Here is an 18,431-nt window from a genome sequence, read left to right on the forward strand (position 1 = left end):
TATATATATATATATATATATATATATATATATATATATATATATAGATATACCTATATACAGGGTGTCCTGAATTTAAATAGTCGAACTTCGAAAGCGTTTAAGGAATCGATAAACTAAGAAAAATCTAGAGATATGCTTAATTTTAATTCGTTTTGGAGAAAATTGCAAAGACAAAATTTAATTTTCGGAATATTATTGTTTTCGTGTATGACTTCAGCGATAATGCTTCAGAAGCAGAGCGAGAATATAGTCGAAGAGCTTCAGATAGAAGAATGCCGGATTGGCGAATCATTTGCATTGACCAGATCAGTGTTTGGCTGCAATATGAGCTGTTCATACAAGATACAATGCATGCATTTCTGCAAGTAGGCCAACATTTTAAATAATATTTGCATTAAGCAAGTGATAACTTGAATAAACAAGTGTGAATGAATAAGTAATAAGTACAAAAATAAAAACTACGTTTTGTCTTTTTTGCAATTTTCCCCAAAACAAAATAAAAACGAGGATATTTCTAAAAGATCTTTTTATCTTAGTATATAGATCTCCTACGTGCTCCCGAAGTTTGGTCATTTAAATTCAAGACTACTACACTATATCTAAAATATACATATGTACTATTGTATATACAGGGTATCCCATTTAATTCGTCTGAAATCTCGCTTAGTTTTTATGATAGGAAAAAAATGTTTCAGATGAAAGTGGAATGGTTTTAAAAGATATTTTGGTCATATCGTTTTTCTTCTAGAAGGCGCCAAAAAGATATGTCATATTTTTTTTAATGGAATTGTATAATTTTTTTACACAATATGATTCCTCTAATTATTTTACATATAAAAGTATTAAGATAGAGATATAAAAAAACCAATAGCTTACAAGATATTTTTACTTTATTTTGTTATATATTAATATAAAATATTAAATATCTCATAAACCATTAATTTTTTGACAATTGTATCTTAATACTTTTATGAATAGAATAATGAGATGAAATCAGTTAGTGGAAAAAAAACACATAATTGCTTATTTAAAAAATTATCTTCGCATACATATATTTTTTAAAGCAACTATGTATTTTCTTTCCATCAATTGATTCATCTCATTATTCTGTTTATAAAAGTATTAAAGTATGATTACAAAGTATTAAAGTATTAAAGTATGATTATAAAGTATTATTACAAAATTAATAGTTTACGAATCATTTAACATTTCATGTCAATATATGCCAGAATAAAGTATAAGATATATCTCGTAAACTATTGTTTTTTTATATCTCTATCTTAATACTTTTATATGCAGAATAATTAGAGGAGTCACATTGTGTAAAAAAAAAAATTTATACAATTCCATTTTTAAAAATGGAGGTGATCTTCATATTTTTTTGATTTAGAAAAAAAACAACATACATCCTTCTTGAAACTGTTCCACTTTCATCTGAAACATTTTTTTCTATAAAAACAAAGCGAGATATTTCTCATGCTCGAATTAGGTGGAATACCCTGTATACACATGCACACACACACATACGCACGCACGCACGCACGCACGCACGCACGCACGCACGCACGCACGCACGCACGCACGCACGCACGCACACAAATACAAATTAATATCCTGCAAATAAAATCAACTAGATTAATAGAGGCCATTTGAATCAAAGAAATTTATGATTTCTGATTTTAACGATCAGAATACTTTTGAAAATTTTATCACACGTTCAAAATAATTTCAAACTAAATAAGTCCTGTATTTACGAAAATACATACTACAAATGGCTAAGAGTGAAAAGACGAAAACAACGCCGAACCACAGCATTATGTTGAATATGACAGGATAGTCTTCCGTATACGTTTTCGCACGTCCAGAAAATTCAGGCTGAAACAGAAAAATCGTTGTAACAGAGAGATAAACACAATTTTCGAAAACCTACGAAATCTCAATTTTGCGAGTGTCTCTCTCTCTCTCTCTCTCTCTCTCTCTCTCTCTCTCTTCTTTCTCTCCTTTTTTGTAATACTTGTTAATTTAAATTAATAGCACTCTACATTTCCTAACATCTACGAATAAGATTTAAAAATTCAGCATATTAGAAATTCAGCGTATGCATAAAAAATACCAAGGTTTTCAGAATTAACATACAAAATAAGTTACATACAAAATAAATTAAGAATTTGTAATTTATCAATAAGATTTGCTTCCAATACTTGCTAAATAACTAATTGGCTAGTTAAATCTTCCCTAACCAAAATTTGCTATCAAAAATTCATATTACTTATAGATTCATGATTAGAATATATGCATGCAATTGATAAGCCTTCATGCAGATTATAATTCTGCACTTGAGAAGCACGAAACAACAAGCTCGAAATTGTCAGCATTTTGTGCAATCATATTTATGGTAATTCATCCGGAAGAAGTGTAACTTCTTGGATTTAATTCCTTTCACTTCTCAAATACAAAAGTTGTTAAAATTTGCCGCTTAGTTAAAAACAAATCGGAAAGGAAATCATAATCCTGTTGCTAAGAATGGCAACAGTCGAATAAATATGAACGGGCCTAAAGATCATAACAGAGAAAACTTATCGATAATAACCACGGATACAAGTTCTCAGAATTACAGCGCAGATTCTCCTGCACAAGTACTTGAAAGAATCTGTGCTGCAGTTCTGAAAACTTTTTTGATTATCTTTAGGCCCATTTACATTTATTCGACCATTGCCATTCCTAGAATACAAGATTATGATTTTTTCTCCGATATCATTATGATTAAATATCATTCACATTAACTGACATCTATAGCAATCCAATGCAAAAGAAAGCAGTTCTATAATCTTACTAGCGACTAAAATTGAATTACATAAATGTTGAAGATATCTTGTTAATATTGTTTAGTTCTACTGGAGTACTTGATAAACATTAAATTAATTATTCATCTCCTTAGAACTCAGGTGCGCTAATATTCTGGCAAAGTCTGGCAGAACGAAAATAACTGAAGGACCTAGGAAAAGGACTTGACAAGTCACATTTTGTCGACTTTTTCTACGCGCCTAAATTTTGAAATTTTATTGCTTAATACAGCTTTCTTAAAATGATAAGTTTACTTAAGCATTTCAGCATATTCGAAAGATGCGTTTTAAACGGTATTCATTGAATTTTATTCTGATTTTATTTTTTTTTACTTCTTTTTAATACAATTTTTTCATATAAAATTTACTTCTTCTTTTAACAATATTATATTATCAATCTTAAAAAATTAATAAAAAAAATTAGTCATCATTGTTCATTTCTTGTGTAATCATATAATAGCATCAGAACGCAAACATTGAGAAAAAAATGGACTTATCTAGTGTTTCCCTAGACCCATCGATTGCGATGCATGTTAATATGTTTGCGATACCTGTCCTATTGTCTGTGTATTAGTATTTATCTTATACTCCGTATTAACTTCGTCGGACTTTTCCGACGTTCCGCTATTATCCTGAACGCCCGTACGTTCAGTAGTGCTGTCAAGTGCTGTGTTGGATTCGATAGTACTACGCATTCTATACTCCTCTTCATCCATTTTATTATTTTGCTCATCTTGCTCGCCGGCTCGCTACAATCAGTATTGTTCAATATCTGAATAAAGTATCTGATTAAAGCAAGCCCAGTCCTCAAAACTTCAAAGATACTAGAAGGACTTAAGTTTGCCAAGTACATTGATTTATCGATTGAGTTTCAAATTCTATTTATTTGTACGGATCTTGAATCATTTCAAGGATTTGTCTGTGATAAATATTCAGCTCATACCGAACTTTGGAATTTAATCAAGCTCAAAGATATTAACAATCATATTAAAAGAAATCAAAGATCATATTAGCAATTATCTAAATTCATTGATGGAAATTTACGGGTGAAAATTCACCGAGTTTCAAATTTTATTGTTTAAAGATATCAGAATGTTAAAGATTTAGCGAGTATTTATTTGTTGATATCAAGTTTTGACGATTTATTAAAGTTTACTCGAAGAAAATATATAAAAAAAGAAGACGATGGATATTTGGATAGACAAGTTTGTAAGTTTGTTGATTAGAATAATTAAAGAGTAATTCATCGTGTTCGCGATATCCATGCAAAAAGCTATCTCTAATTTGGAAAAAACACTCTCAATCAAATAATAACCCATGCAATGCGATTCGACACGATACCTTGATGAAAAAATTATCATTAATGTCTGAATTAATTGGCGCTCCTTTGGCAGTAGATTTAACATTTTTAGTCTTACGAGCCTACAAAATATCCCGTAATAATTAAAAATAGTACAAACGAAGAATAAATAATTTTAAGCAAACTAACATATGGCGATTAATAGTTCTGAATAATTGGAGTAAAGTTATTGTCTTTTCTATTATCTTCCGGAACAGAGAATAAATTTTGATTAACTAGCGTTTAGATAAAAATCATGGTATATAGGTATACTTACTTAGTAAATCGGTTGCAAAATTAGTTATATCATATAATATTATACATTATATACATATACAATAACATTATATATTATTTTGTATCAATATATTATATTGTACAAGAGTGTTCTAGATTTACCGTACCATTAATGGCAGATTCTTCAAATCATTTTGAAATAAAAATTTATATACCAAAATATTGAAAATAGTTGTAATAGTTGTAATAGTTTTCGAATATAAAGTGTTTAAAGGCCAATCGGGTTGTTTAAAATTTGCCTTTTCTTATTCGTTGCATCAATTAAGATGTCTTCAAATTTCATTTAGCCAAAAAAAAATGGTAACGCTGTTTTTGGCTTATTATATTATTCGATTTATCTCAAAAATCTGACGTAATGGCATCTTTTGTTGATGGACCTCGACCTTCAGCGACCTTGAATTTATTGAAAAATACAAGTTGTGATTGTCGTAGAAAAAAGAAGTCAAATTTCGTTGGAGTAATTAATTATTAGTTATTAATATACCTAATATTTGATCGTTTTTAATATTGGCTCTTATTTATTTGTTGTTGTTCTTTTTTCTTCGTAACTTTTCTTATTTATTTAATGAATTTACTGTATATGCTGATAATAAAAGCGACACAAATATTATTTTAAGAAATATTTTAAAATATGTTATGCATCGAACTAGCAAATCTGTCTTATGAATATATTGATAAAATAGACTTTTTTGTGTTGACAAATTATCTACAAATAAAATTTGAATTATAATTTTAATTAAATAAGAGAATTATTCCTACATTTGGTCAAAGCGATTCTTAGTGCTTAAATATTTTATGTAAATTTATATACATGTCTCATTCTGCAAAACTATACACTGAAATCTTTTTCAGTCCTGAACAGAACAACAGTGAACAGAATCAAAGTGAAAATATTAAATTGACTTATTAAATTGATAAGTAATTTAATAATTTTTGATGCTAATAAGCATCTTTATAAGAATATTAATAATCAAATGTTAATGAGAATCTAAAATCTGCAAATGATTTTATGGCGAAAAATATTATCTCATCCAGGATTTGAACTTGGGACTCACAACTTTCCGAGACGAGCATACCAATTCGATCAGAAACTTCGGCAATATTTATCACAATAACCAATAACTAGTAAGCGAACTAGTAAGCAAACATCATATTTTAAAAAGACATGTGATAAACAATATGGTATAAATTTGGCCAATGAGAATAAACTGTACCTGACTGAGGCAATATTTTTTGCAATAAAATCATTCATCGATTTTAGATTTTCATTAATATCTGATTATTAGATAATATTTAGGGTATGGAAAGTTAATTTTTAAAAGTAACAAGTTACACTTACTTGTTACTGAGTAGAAAAGTTATCGATTTTTCGTTATCATTATCGTTCATTCAGAAAGTAACTTTTCGTTATTTTTCCGTTATTTTTTTAAGATCAATGATCACCAATTACAGCCGACGGGTACCTAAGAGCTTTCTAATCTCAAGCATTATGGCTTGTGTCCAATTGAACTGTGTTTATTGTGTGCAAGGTAATGATAAAAATAACTATAAGATTCGTTATCGTTACAAAAAAAATATAACTATGTTATCGTTACAGTTACCAAAAAAAACGTAATTATCAATAAACTTACCAAAAAAATATTGTAATTTATAACTATAACGATATAATTATTTTCGCGTTCGCTATTATTGATGTATTCTTTTAAATCATCCAATAGCAGCGAGCGCTCACAGATCCGTTCCGCAACAGTTGAGTCAATGATGTAAGAAGACAAGGTATATCATTCCCGAGGATTCGCAGTAGGAGAGTGAATTATGGTCAAAATTTGATTGGTTGTTTCTAGTATTGCTATCGCCATTATACGCAATGATACACCTTGTATTCTTACATCAATGAGTCTGCTGAACGCGATCAACGATATATTGGCGTGTCACATTTTATCGATAAAAGCAATCTCATCGAAATTCGGACTTCATTTTACGATCTTCTTTAGCAATGATGCATCATTTGTCCTTATTATTCACTAAAGAATATCTCATCCACTTCATGTGTAATTCGGAATGCATCCTAATACAAGTCGAACTTCTATCTTTATCGTCGAGTCCATCTCTTGGTATATTACACTGATTTGAATCTTCTATCTGTATAAATACTTCCTCCTTTAAACTAGCCTCAACATTTTGGTATCATTTTTGTCTTAAAATGATTTCAGACATTTGCTTAACAGGTGATGCGGTAGGTCTGAGATATCCTATATATTATGTATTGTCGGAAAATAATAAAAATGAATAATATAAAATTTTAATTTTATTTCTCGTATTTATTTTTTCGTTTTGTTGAAGGTGGCTGAAAAATTTGTTTTTTTAATCATAAAATATATTGAAACTTTACATGCAAAGTACTGCGATACTCTCATTTGCTGATTCTATTGTAAATTTTATTTTTAATATGAGAAATGTAATCTTTTTTTTTATTTTAATACAGAATTATTTTTCTTGCAAATAATTTAAAAAATAAATAAACTGAATTTCAATAATCACATGTTTTTATATTTGACACAATACACATACTATAATCATCTCAATAATAAAATATAACAAAGATTTCTTCAAAGAACTATACCCATAAATTAAGACAATTGAGTTTGTCTTAAATGGAAATGCTTAATTATATCATATCGTATAACTTCTATCATCAGTTTGGATATCAATATAATTATCATATTCTTTAATTATACATGTATACATTTTTTCAAATATATATTTCTTTCTTTGATCAATGTTCTCAAAAAATTTCAATTCTGCTTAAAACACATTCAATTGTAAAATTTATACAAGATACACTATTGAATAACTTACCGGAGGGTCGTCTCTGCGCTTTCTCTCAAGAACTGACCGTGCATTCCTCACCTTCCAAGCATCATTCGTGAAAATTGCAATAACAATCTGTAACAGATATTCAAAAGCATTCTGAATATTGCCAAAGAAAAAAGGCTATGAGTCAAAGCTAGTTGTTAATTGCTAATAATTAATCAATCTTTAATATTCAATCGATATAAATATCTAATATACTAATGGCTATATATGAGAACGCCAAGTAGCTTGTCGCTCGGTGATTGACTTGCGGTCTGTAGAGACGGGTTCAATCCCACCTATGTCCATATGCGATTTTTTGTGTTTCAGAAACCGAAAATAGCTCCATCTAGTAATTAAGAGAAGTCATCAGCGCTGTTCTGATTTGGCATTATAAACTGTAGGTCCCTTAATTGATTCTGAGAGTGAATAAATCTACTATTATTGAAAAAAGTGAAAATAAATGAGTTTTGCTTTCTGAAGAGGCTGTAGACTTGATATATATAATGTTCTGCCACTATGATTTCAAACAGAGAAATCGGAAAGCCAAGGAATAATACGAATACAATGTCCTAGGCCTTTATTCTATAACTCTTAACGCAAGCTTAGCATTACGTTTTATCATGGTAAAAAAGCTGCGCAACAATGATATAACGATAACGAAACTTGCATTAAGAGTTACAAAATAGCCTTGCTATATTTTTAACTGATATTGTCTAATCTTTGATTACGAGTCTTCAACATATTGTAAAAATGTTGAAAACTGTCGTGATCAAAGATTACACAATATCAGTTAGAAATACAGTTTTCGTATTCATATTATTTCCTAAATCGATTTTTTTACTGAGTTTTAATATATGCAGGTGTAAAAAATGTGTTATATTCCTAACATTTTTTTAAATTTATTTAACATTGAGAATGATCCGATTGAAGTCGAAATATTTATTAAATATTATCTATTCTATATCATCAATACAGATTTCTTGTGTATTAGCACAAAATATCCAGCTTGGTTCATAGCCCTTTCACATTATATATTCTTTACTTTAAATATTTAATGATTATGTAACCGATATTGCGATTCTATTATTATTTTTATCTTTATTTTTATTTTCAATTATTTAATTTTTATGTTTTACACTGAAAATTACCAAATGAAGATTAAAACGTCTGTATATTAAATGTTTATATCGACTGGATATTAAAGATAGATTAATTAGAAATTAATAACTAGCTTTGACTCATAGCCTTTCTCCTTTGGTAATTTTTACTTTTTTTTTTAAATTCTTGAGTCAAGAATATTTAGATTATTTTCATTCTGAATATATAATTATTTTTTGTACATACAAACTGCATGCAAATATGCTAAAAAAATATTGATTTTTAATTATTGATAAAATTTGCAGATAAAATGAATAAATTTATGCACCTTTCCGTCATAAATGTTTAAAAAGCCCTTGGAAACATGTTCTATTCCATCATTTAACAACTGATATGCCTCCTCAGCAGCTGCAGAACTGTTTCCATGCATTTCCAAACATGGTTTGAGTGTTGATACTACCAGCCAATAAACATCTGTACCAGAATCATGCTTTTTTGCAGAAAGTGCATTATCACCAATGGCATGAAGAAGCTGTATCTCCTCAACGAATTTATGATCTTCCTCAATCTTTGAATTCAGAGCTTTTAACTTCTCAATTTTAGTAGGCTTAAGCTCACCGAGAGCTGACTGGCCAAGCTGTATTAGAAATATCTTATTTAGTATCTAGGATCTTCAATAATAAAAAGTCAAATTATTAAAATAAGTTTCGTTTTTATGTGATGCTATTAAAACTATCAATGTCTATTTAATACTTACAGCATCAACTCCATCACTCAAGTTAATCCTGACCAATGTATTATCATTGCTTCGTTCATCCACTCTGCTTCTAATCGCTTGCCAAGTAGTTTCTTCTGCTTCATCATCAATCAGAGGACATGTAACTTTAGCTTTACCTTTTAAGAAAGGTAATTGTTCTATTCCTTCAACCACTATAGCAACCAATGCCTTAGGTACTGAAAATGGATCCCATATGACAATGCTATGTTCTGAATCCTTCTGTAAAGTCACAAACATATTTTTGTTACAGTGAATAACTTTTCAAATATAACATAGGTTTGTTCTGTTTACCTAAACTTCTTACTTCCTTTTCTCTCATTTTTTTTTCCAACATAGAAAGAAAAGGAGAAAAGAAGAACTGTGCAAGAAATTCAACTAAAAATAACAGAAAAGCTTTACAATGTAAGAAAAATGATATATGTATATATGCGTCATTTCAAGTACACCAGATCTCTGAAATTTTGAGGAATAAATTTTATTTTCTGTTTGAATATTTTAAATACATTTATTCATAAAGCTTTCTGATACATATATCCAAAAATTTAAATTACTCTATCAAGAGATGATATACCTGCTTCCCAGTGTAACCAAGAGAAGCCGACAAGATCTCCTTAAGATAACTTTGTTCAATATGTCCTCGTTCATTTATAGTGAATTCTATACTGTCTGGTGAATGAAAAACAATGAATTCGCCGTTGGCATGAACTAGAAAAGCAAACACTGAGATAATTAAACTGTAAAGATGATACAAGTACAGAGGTCTGCCTTCAGCAAAACAACGCTCAGGCTTAGCAAATTTAAAATTTCAAGAAAAGATCTTTGTTCTAACATAAAGTTAAGTTTAAACATTCCGAACATAATTTCATAAATTTTTCGACAAAATATCTTGAAACATAAATTGACTTTCACAGGAATATGATTACAAAAAATTCGACGTATTCTACTTATTCTGGAAAAGATTTTTCATAAATGAACGGAGAATTACCTGCGGCGAAGACAGCGAAAAGTATCGATAATTGTGAAAGCATAGTTGCATGCAAAAACGATTAAATTCGAAAGACACTGCCTCAACGTCGATCAATTTCGGATCATGTGATCATGTCAGATATGTAACATATATGTGATCATGTTAGATATGTAACATATAATATATAAGCCAGTGTTGCCAAATAATTTTATAAGTTATCCTCTAAAGCATATCGTAAAATTCCCCAAAAACTTAATGCTTCCGGCATACTAGCGCGATATATCGCGCGACACGCGCTCCAAGTGTACATCTTTACCGATGTTTTCATTCTAAAGGTATATTCTCATTGGATATCGCGTGCGACGAACATCGCGCTGGCGTGCCGAAGTCATTACGGATTACTGATTGGCGGATTTACGCGATAGGATCTGAGCACAAGAATTGTTGTAACACTTACTTAGAGACTTAAATTGTAGACGTAAGTAAAGGCTTAAATACAATAGGCACAGGCAACAGGGAATAACGAGCTGTCCAATCAGAGCTCTGGTATGTAAGTTCGATATTATATATTTGTGCCTATTATCTATGCCTATTGTGTTTAAAATCTTACGTACAAGCTTTGGCATATGACGTTCAATTTATTGCCATCTCTTGGAGACACGGTAATAAGTTATATGTTATACGTGAAAGCTTGTGCGTTATTTACATCTACAATTTAAATCTAAGTAAATATTACAATTCTTGTGTTCAGACCCATACGTGGCAAATACGCCTCATGGGACTCCACCATGAAATATAGAGAATAGAAGGCCAAACTAGACTTTGAAACATAGACTTACAAGATAGATGGAGCATTCATACGAGAAAAGCTGAAGACATTGAAGAACAGAACTACTCCAGACATAGTTGTTCCTCTTTTACAGTGAGCGGTGAGAGGCCAATCAGCTTGAGAAGGCCACAACTCTCGAATGTCTATCTTCATTGCTTTCGACCACTTCCCAGCTTGCCGTGGCGACCAATCAATTCATCACTTGAAAAAAAGAGAACTATTCCACGATTATTTCTTTTTTTTCAAGTCTTCAGCTTCTATGCTGAAGAAAAGTATGATCAAATCAGGTTTCTGAATTAATATTGATGGTGTAAATCGCAAAACTCCTCTTATATACGCTTACACATAATCTAAGGCATATACGTAATCTAAGGCCAATATTCATTGTCGAGTGATTTCAAGACCATATTGAGTAATGTCTTAAGGGACTAATGCAGTCTTCTGATTGGTCCGTAACTTCTTAAGACGGTTTTGAATAGATCTGACTAGAATAAGATCTGACTATGGCCGATATTCATAATCAAATCTTATATTCAAGACTGTCTTAAGTACGATCTTAAGAATATCAGAAGAATGTCACAAACCAATCAGAAGGCTGTATTAGCATCTTAAGACATTACTTAAGTGGTCTTGAAATAAGACTCGACTATGAATACTGGCCTATGAATATCGGCCTAAGAATAGAGATGTTATTCTTTGATATCATGTTCTGACAGTAATGGTGCGGCCACAGTAGAAGAAATAAGCAATTAGGAATAAAGAATAAGGATTCCAACCTATTAGAAATCGTGTATTCTGATGTATCCGATATCTGATAGATTGAAATCATTATTCCTTATTCCTAATTCCTTATTCCTTCTATTGTGATTGTACCTTAACAGGAAGACGTAAATTATTAAAACTGCATAAAGAATGGAGTATTCTTTATGTAAAATTTATATAACCTATCGTACAAACTGCGAGAATGATATAGTGGAATAAAAGCGACATCTCAATCGAATTAAAGACTCTTTAATGACTACATTCAGCAGAACACAATAGTTTTGCAACCGTTTTTATGATTCTCTCAGATTGGACCATTCTTCTTGATTTAAATGCATCAAACCCAATCAGTATGAAGAAAACTTCCACAGTTGCAAAATTAACATTTTGCTGAACGCAGCCAATCAAAGACTGACCATAAAGCGGAATTAGACTATAGCCTTGAGATCGATTTTGTATTTTCAAACAAGGTGAAAATTACAAAAGTGAGCAAATTTACTAGGTATTGATTAATGAAATTATCAGTATTCTAGTAAATTCGCTCACTTTTGTAATTTTCCTCATTTTAGATAAGAATCGATTCCCTGTCCATGATAGAAATCAATCCGAGATCTTGGACAGAGAAAAAAATTAACATTTGAACAATTTGATCACATGATCATTGCGATTGGTCAATTCTTTCTTCATTCGAGATCTCGGGTCGATTTCTAGCATCGTGGACACAAGGCTTATGCACTAAATATTGAGATTGAAGATTAAAGATTGAAATTTTATCAATGAAGACAAAAAATTTTGGTTTCTTTTGTTCTGATTGGTCAAACTTCAATCTTTCAATCTTCAATCTCATTTTTTAATGCGTAGTCTGATTCCGGCTTAAAGGTGAAATCACAGTGCGGAAAAGGATTGCAGAATAGAGAATGCGTCATTGAAGCAACCAATCAGCGCTATTCCACACTTCTCTATCATGAAAATTTTGTGTGCTATGTTGGTGTGTCAAGGACGTATCCAGGATGAATATAAGTTAAACATTACTAACTTTATGTTAATAATTTGCTTATTAAAATGAAATATAATTTAATAAATTGTAAAAACAATTGTCATTGTGTAGTATTTAATATTTATAATTAATATTTATAATTAATATTTACAATCTCATAACAATTTTTTGAATCACTTTAACGCATTTACTATCATTTTTCCGCATTATGTGAACAGAGCACGCTGAAGTTGTACGTGTCATTGTTTTTTTATGAGTCATTGTTTTTTGATCTTTATATTTACGCACTTAGATTTTGTCATTTTTACTTTATTCGTCTCAACGTTACTCAACATTACACGATTTCATCATATTATTTCACTCAGCCTCAAATTATTTTAACCTCTCAAAATACAAAAACATGGTTTATTACAAAAACATGGTTACGATTAGGTTATAGTTAAATTATAGTTACGATTAGGTTATAGACATTCTCTATTTCATAACATCAAATGCAGAATAACGCTGATTGGTTGCTTCAATGATGCATTCTCTATTCCGCAGTCCTATTCCGCACCATGTGATTTTACCCTAAGAATTTCGTTAAATTTCTTCGAGCGAGAAAGGAGTATAAATCCATCCATCTCATTCCTCCACCAATAGCGGTGTACTATGTATACACACTGCTATTGGTGGAGGAGTGAGATGACCTATACTCCTTTCTCACTCGAAGAATTTGACGAAATCCTTATGGTCTATCTCTGATTAAAGGGTCTTTAGGTTCGAAACTAATTTAGATGATAACTTTTGACCACTCTTTTTGACGATTTTGTCCATGTAAGTTCAGCCTATTTTTTATATTCCATGAACTCCATTCTGACGTAGACTTGAACAATGTTCCTGATTGCTCTTCTTTCCGAAATATGCGCAAGAGCATATCTTTGACTGCGTTCAGAAATATCATCCAAATTCCCCGTGTATCATTTTATCTTCTTATTCACCCAATGTTAAATAAGGATAAGATAATACAGGTCACTCAGGTGGGATTTCCGAACCCAATTCTTGTATTTATATCATGGGTGTAGCAAGGTCATTCTTACCACGCGACTTGCGCTTATGCATCTCGTGACTAATCGATCGTTCGCGTTACCTTACGGTCCGTTATCGTAATTATCACGTATGGTTCCATCCATGATCGCAGTTTCAAGCAGACGATAACGAGAACCAAGTGTGTGACCAAGTGTCAGTCGATGAAATAAGACCTACTTGATCATTGCAGCACTTTCAATCACAAAAATGGGTTCGCTCTTTCGCAGCGAGGAGATGACTTTATGTCAACTGTTCCTTCAAAGTGAAGCTGCGTATGCTTGCGTCTCCGAGCTCGGCGAACTCGGTTTAGTACAGTTTCGCGATGTAAGTGCCTATAATAATCGCGTTTCTTATCATTTTCTCTTACCTCTTAGTAGCCCAATAATTTTTTCCTTCATAGATAATTGATAACTGTAGATTGTTATCATTACACCTTATCATTATACCTTTGTTTTATTATGTATATTTATCTTATTTTAGTTAAATCCCGACGTCAATGCTTTCCAACGGAAGTTTGTCAATGAGGTACGACGTTGTGATGAGATGGAACGCAAGCTGCGTTATCTGGAGAAAGAAATCAAGAAGGATGGCATTCCAATGTTGGATACTGGAGAAAATCCAGAGGCTCCCCAACCCCGGGAAATGATCGACCTGGAAGCTACCTTTGAGAAACTGGAGAACGAGTTGCGGGAAGTAAATCAGAATGCTGAGGCACTCAAACGTAACTTCCTGGAACTAACCGAACTCAAGCATATTTTGCGAAAGACTCAGGTTTTTTTTGACGAGGTAAGTTGCATCACACAAATCCTTATTGCCTCTGTCTAATGATTTAGGACATAACGCATAAAAGTATCAGGCAAATTTATTTTTTGGAATATTACAAACTATCAAGAGTAGATCTGCTTCCAGATCTGCTCATCAGAAAAGAAGAATGTTCATGGAATTATAAAAAGTGGATGTATCTAGTTCTTAGTCTGTCGATCGTTTCTGTAAAATATGAATGTGAATCTGGTTGGGGACAACTTTTTGCAATGGATTGTAAATATCAGAAATGGTGTTGTCATTTGTGAATGTCGAGTCGATGGACATATAAGAATTCTTTCTCAATTGGATACTTTAGTTTTTAGTTAGTGCAAAGCGCAGTCATTTATTTTGCTTTCAAGACACTTGCCGGGAATTCATTCTGCTCTGTTTGCTACAATTATAAATTTTCGCACAAGAGACAAGATGTATTGTAAAAAATTAATGTTGCAACTTACAGCCTTATACTTGTTTGGCTTACATTTCCGTTAATCGATATTATCGTGTAAATCGCGCGTGTTTTCTTTCAGATGTAGAGATTAGTGTGAATACGCTTCAGTGTGAAACATATTATCACTTTAATGGGATTTCTTTGTAAAGCTGCTTAATGTTTCTAACGATATAAATTATTTGGAAATGACGTAAAGGAAATGTATCTTTATAAAAACTTGGAAGATCTTTGCACGAGGAGATCTTGTTGAAGTGACAATCTTGTAATATATTATAAAAAATAAAAGTCAAATTATTGATTAAAGGATATCTGTACTTGAAAGAGAGAAAGAGAGGGAGGGAGGGAGGGGAGGAGAGAAAGAAGGAGGAAAGAATAAGGCTACAAGCTGAGCCAAATTTTTTCTGATGCATGAAAAGCTGAAGACTGTGTGAATTAGATATATCACAAAAGCCTGTCTTTGCACTTATGCAACTTTATGCAGATGCAGCGGAGTTGCTTAGAAGCAAAATGAAATAAGATTAGAGAACGAACCTTATGTGTAATTTACTTTATAAATTACGGTAAATAACCCAGTAATCTTCAAAAACTAAGCAAAATAATACTTTTGGAAAAATTGTAGAAATAAAAAAATTTTGATATAAATCTTAAAAAAATCATTTGGTTTTAAGATGAATGGAACTTTTAAGATGAATGGAACATTTATTTAACTCATCTACAGGATGTCCCAAAATTCTGTGACTTAAAATATTATAAAAAGAAAGTTTTCAAAAAATGAAATAAAAAAGTTATATAAATATATAAATTTTTATTTTAGTAGTAATTTTTTAAGTAATAATATAGTCAGTTATAGACTACGTTTAGATGATCATCTATCCATAAGTTGTACGTATGATAATAGGTATTAGTAAGCGCTGGTGAGCACGCACTAATACTTACATGATTATGTAAATGTAATTTGTAATTGGTTACATTTAAACTATTATGTCTTAAAAACTATTACTAAAATAATAAATTTACAAATTAATAATTTTTATAATTTTTCTATTTAATTTTTCGAAGAATTTCTTGTTGTAGTATTTTAAGTCGCGAATGTTGGGATATCTTCTGTATTTTTTATAAAATATTATGATATTGTATATTGATATATATACATATATAGTTAGTACATATATACATATAATTGTGTATATTGCATATAGAAAATTACATACAGTAAAAAAATTTTTTTAAATTTCGGCAATATTATGTATAGAAATTTAAAAAGAATAATATTAAGTTTCAACATTACATATACTTTTCAAATAGATTCTGTACATGGAGTCCTTAGTGAGAAAAGCAAAGTTTTAGTGATAATAAATGCTTTCAGATTCAGTTTTACTAAGTCGTGAGAAATTTAATGAAAATATAAGAAGAATATTGTTTTATGTTATTGTTTATATATTAGTGTGGAAAATATGAATACAGCCTATTTTTGCACAAAAGACCGAATTTTACCAAAATTATCAATAAATTACCATCTTACCGTAATTTTACTATAAGTCATCGTCACATTGAATTTGACAGATTAGAGATGTAATTTTACATCTCTAAATAAGACTGATGAAAAGTGGCGAATCTTTGCTACTTCTAAGAATTCTCAGACATAAGAATGCCCTCGTTTTGTACTGTTACTAATCATATATTGTTGAGTGATTTTAGGATTATTAATGTGTTAGTGTTGCCAACTAACAAAAAGCCACTGCTGCAAAGGACACAAGTCACTCGCTCCGCCCTGTCTCCCTTTACGTTCCTTGAGAGTTATTTAGTATCGTCGCGACTTTCGTACGGATTCATATTTAATTATATTTAACATTTGATCCTAGATTGGAGAAATTATTTGTTGTTAGTTTACTTATATTGTGTATAGCAACCAAGAGAGACTATATATTATTGTTGTTCTTTTTGTATCGACAGTGTCTTGGCACCTTTGCACATGAACTGTCTCGGATTAGTTTATATCTTTTAAAAACACAACCGTTAATATTTTGAAAATTCTTTTTATTTTTATATTTAATATATCTTTTTTACACACATACACACACACAAAATATATTTTCTTATTCCGATTTTCTGTGTCATGTCTTTTGTTAACTTTTCTTCTTTTGTTTTAGTGTATTAATAGGAATGTTCTTTTCAGCTGAACTTTTGAACCAGTTCATCTTTCTTCTTTTTTTCTTCAGAAGAAAAGAAGAGGAAGAAAGATAAACTGGTGCAAAAGTTCAGCCCACAAGAACAACTGTTATATATTTTTTATTTCTGTCTTTTTTATTTTGTTTTATTAATTTTAATTTTTCTTTTTTAAAGTAAAGATGTATTATAATTCGTGAAATGTATGTTTGGAAACAGATATGTTTGCACGTGTGCATTTACTTACAAGATATTCATACGCAGCAATTATTTAGGAATTTCAAATAATTTTTTGATATCTATAATGCCATATTTTATGGCAATAATTAGGTATTTAAATGTTTTAAATCACTTTCCCTAAAGTTTTAAGAGCAGATAGATTTTCTTAGTGGCAAATAATAAAACAATAGAAATATATTATAGAAATATACATTATCATGACATATAAACATATAAAACACTACACAAAATTATTGTCGTTGAAATTAATGTAAGATCACTATAAAATTAATAGAACCACAAAAACTCCCACATATGAACTAATTATAGGCACGAAGCATGAAGCTTTGCATAATCAATAATAATAATTAATTGATGACAAGTTGCATGAATTATATTAATGTCTGCAATATTGGATGAATTTGTTCAATACACATTATTTAGAGAAAGTTATACATACTAATTCTTTAAAGGCTTTGTGATTTGCACTTTTCATGAAACGTATTCGTTCGATAACGTTCAGATATTTGTAAAATATAAATATGTAAAATTTAAATTTATAAAATTTGGATATTTTTAATTAAAAATCATTTTTTAAATTTCTTTTATTAAAATCTATATAAACTATATTTAGAAAGTATTATTAATTATTAATTATACTTTTTTCCATGAATAATATATTAAATTATAATTATACGAATTATTAGTATTATATTAGTCAAATAATAAATTTTTTACAACATGAATCAATAAGATATTTAATCGTTTTTGTCCAAAAATGTTAATAAAAATTCTATAGCACTTTTTGTTATTGAAACATTTATTAGGATGTCATTTTTAATAGAAATATTTATTTTAATTTCCTTTAATTAATTTTACTATTATAAAGCGAGTTTAAAGTTCCCTCTTTCATTCCTGTCAAACATGAGAATATATATATATATATATATATATATA

At 30.1% G+C, this 18,431-nt stretch overlaps 2 protein-coding genes across 2 annotated transcripts in view; one reads left to right on the forward strand and one right to left on the reverse strand.

Moving 5' to 3' along the window:
• Positions 1-10,242, reverse strand: part of LOC105625827 — a 17,156-nt gene extending 6,914 nt beyond the window's left edge. Inside the window, exons 1-8 of the mRNA XM_012207138.1 lie at positions 10,200-10,242; positions 9,786-9,919; positions 9,194-9,433; positions 8,765-9,073; positions 7,342-7,428; positions 4,188-4,268; positions 3,398-3,595; positions 1,770-1,878 (exon numbers count right to left, since the gene is read on the reverse strand). Of these exons, the coding sequence (XP_012062528.1) occupies positions 1,770-1,878; positions 3,398-3,595; positions 4,188-4,268; positions 7,342-7,428; positions 8,765-9,073; positions 9,194-9,433; positions 9,786-9,919; positions 10,200-10,242 (1,201 nt within the window). The remainder of the gene's footprint in view (positions 1-1,769; positions 1,879-3,397; positions 3,596-4,187; positions 4,269-7,341; positions 7,429-8,764; positions 9,074-9,193; positions 9,434-9,785; positions 9,920-10,199) is intronic.
• A 3,802-nt stretch (positions 10,243-14,044) lies between these two features.
• Positions 14,045-18,431, forward strand: part of LOC105625673 — a 28,876-nt gene continuing 24,489 nt past the window's right edge. The window contains exons 1-2 of the mRNA XM_012206996.1: positions 14,045-14,161; positions 14,318-14,623. Of these exons, the coding sequence (XP_012062386.1) occupies positions 14,045-14,161; positions 14,318-14,623 (423 nt within the window). The remainder of the gene's footprint in view (positions 14,162-14,317; positions 14,624-18,431) is intronic.

Source organism: Atta cephalotes (genome assembly GCF_000143395.1).
Source record: "Atta cephalotes unplaced genomic scaffold scaffold00003, whole genome shotgun sequence".
NCBI classification, from domain to species: domain Eukaryota; kingdom Metazoa; phylum Arthropoda; class Insecta; order Hymenoptera; family Formicidae; genus Atta; species Atta cephalotes.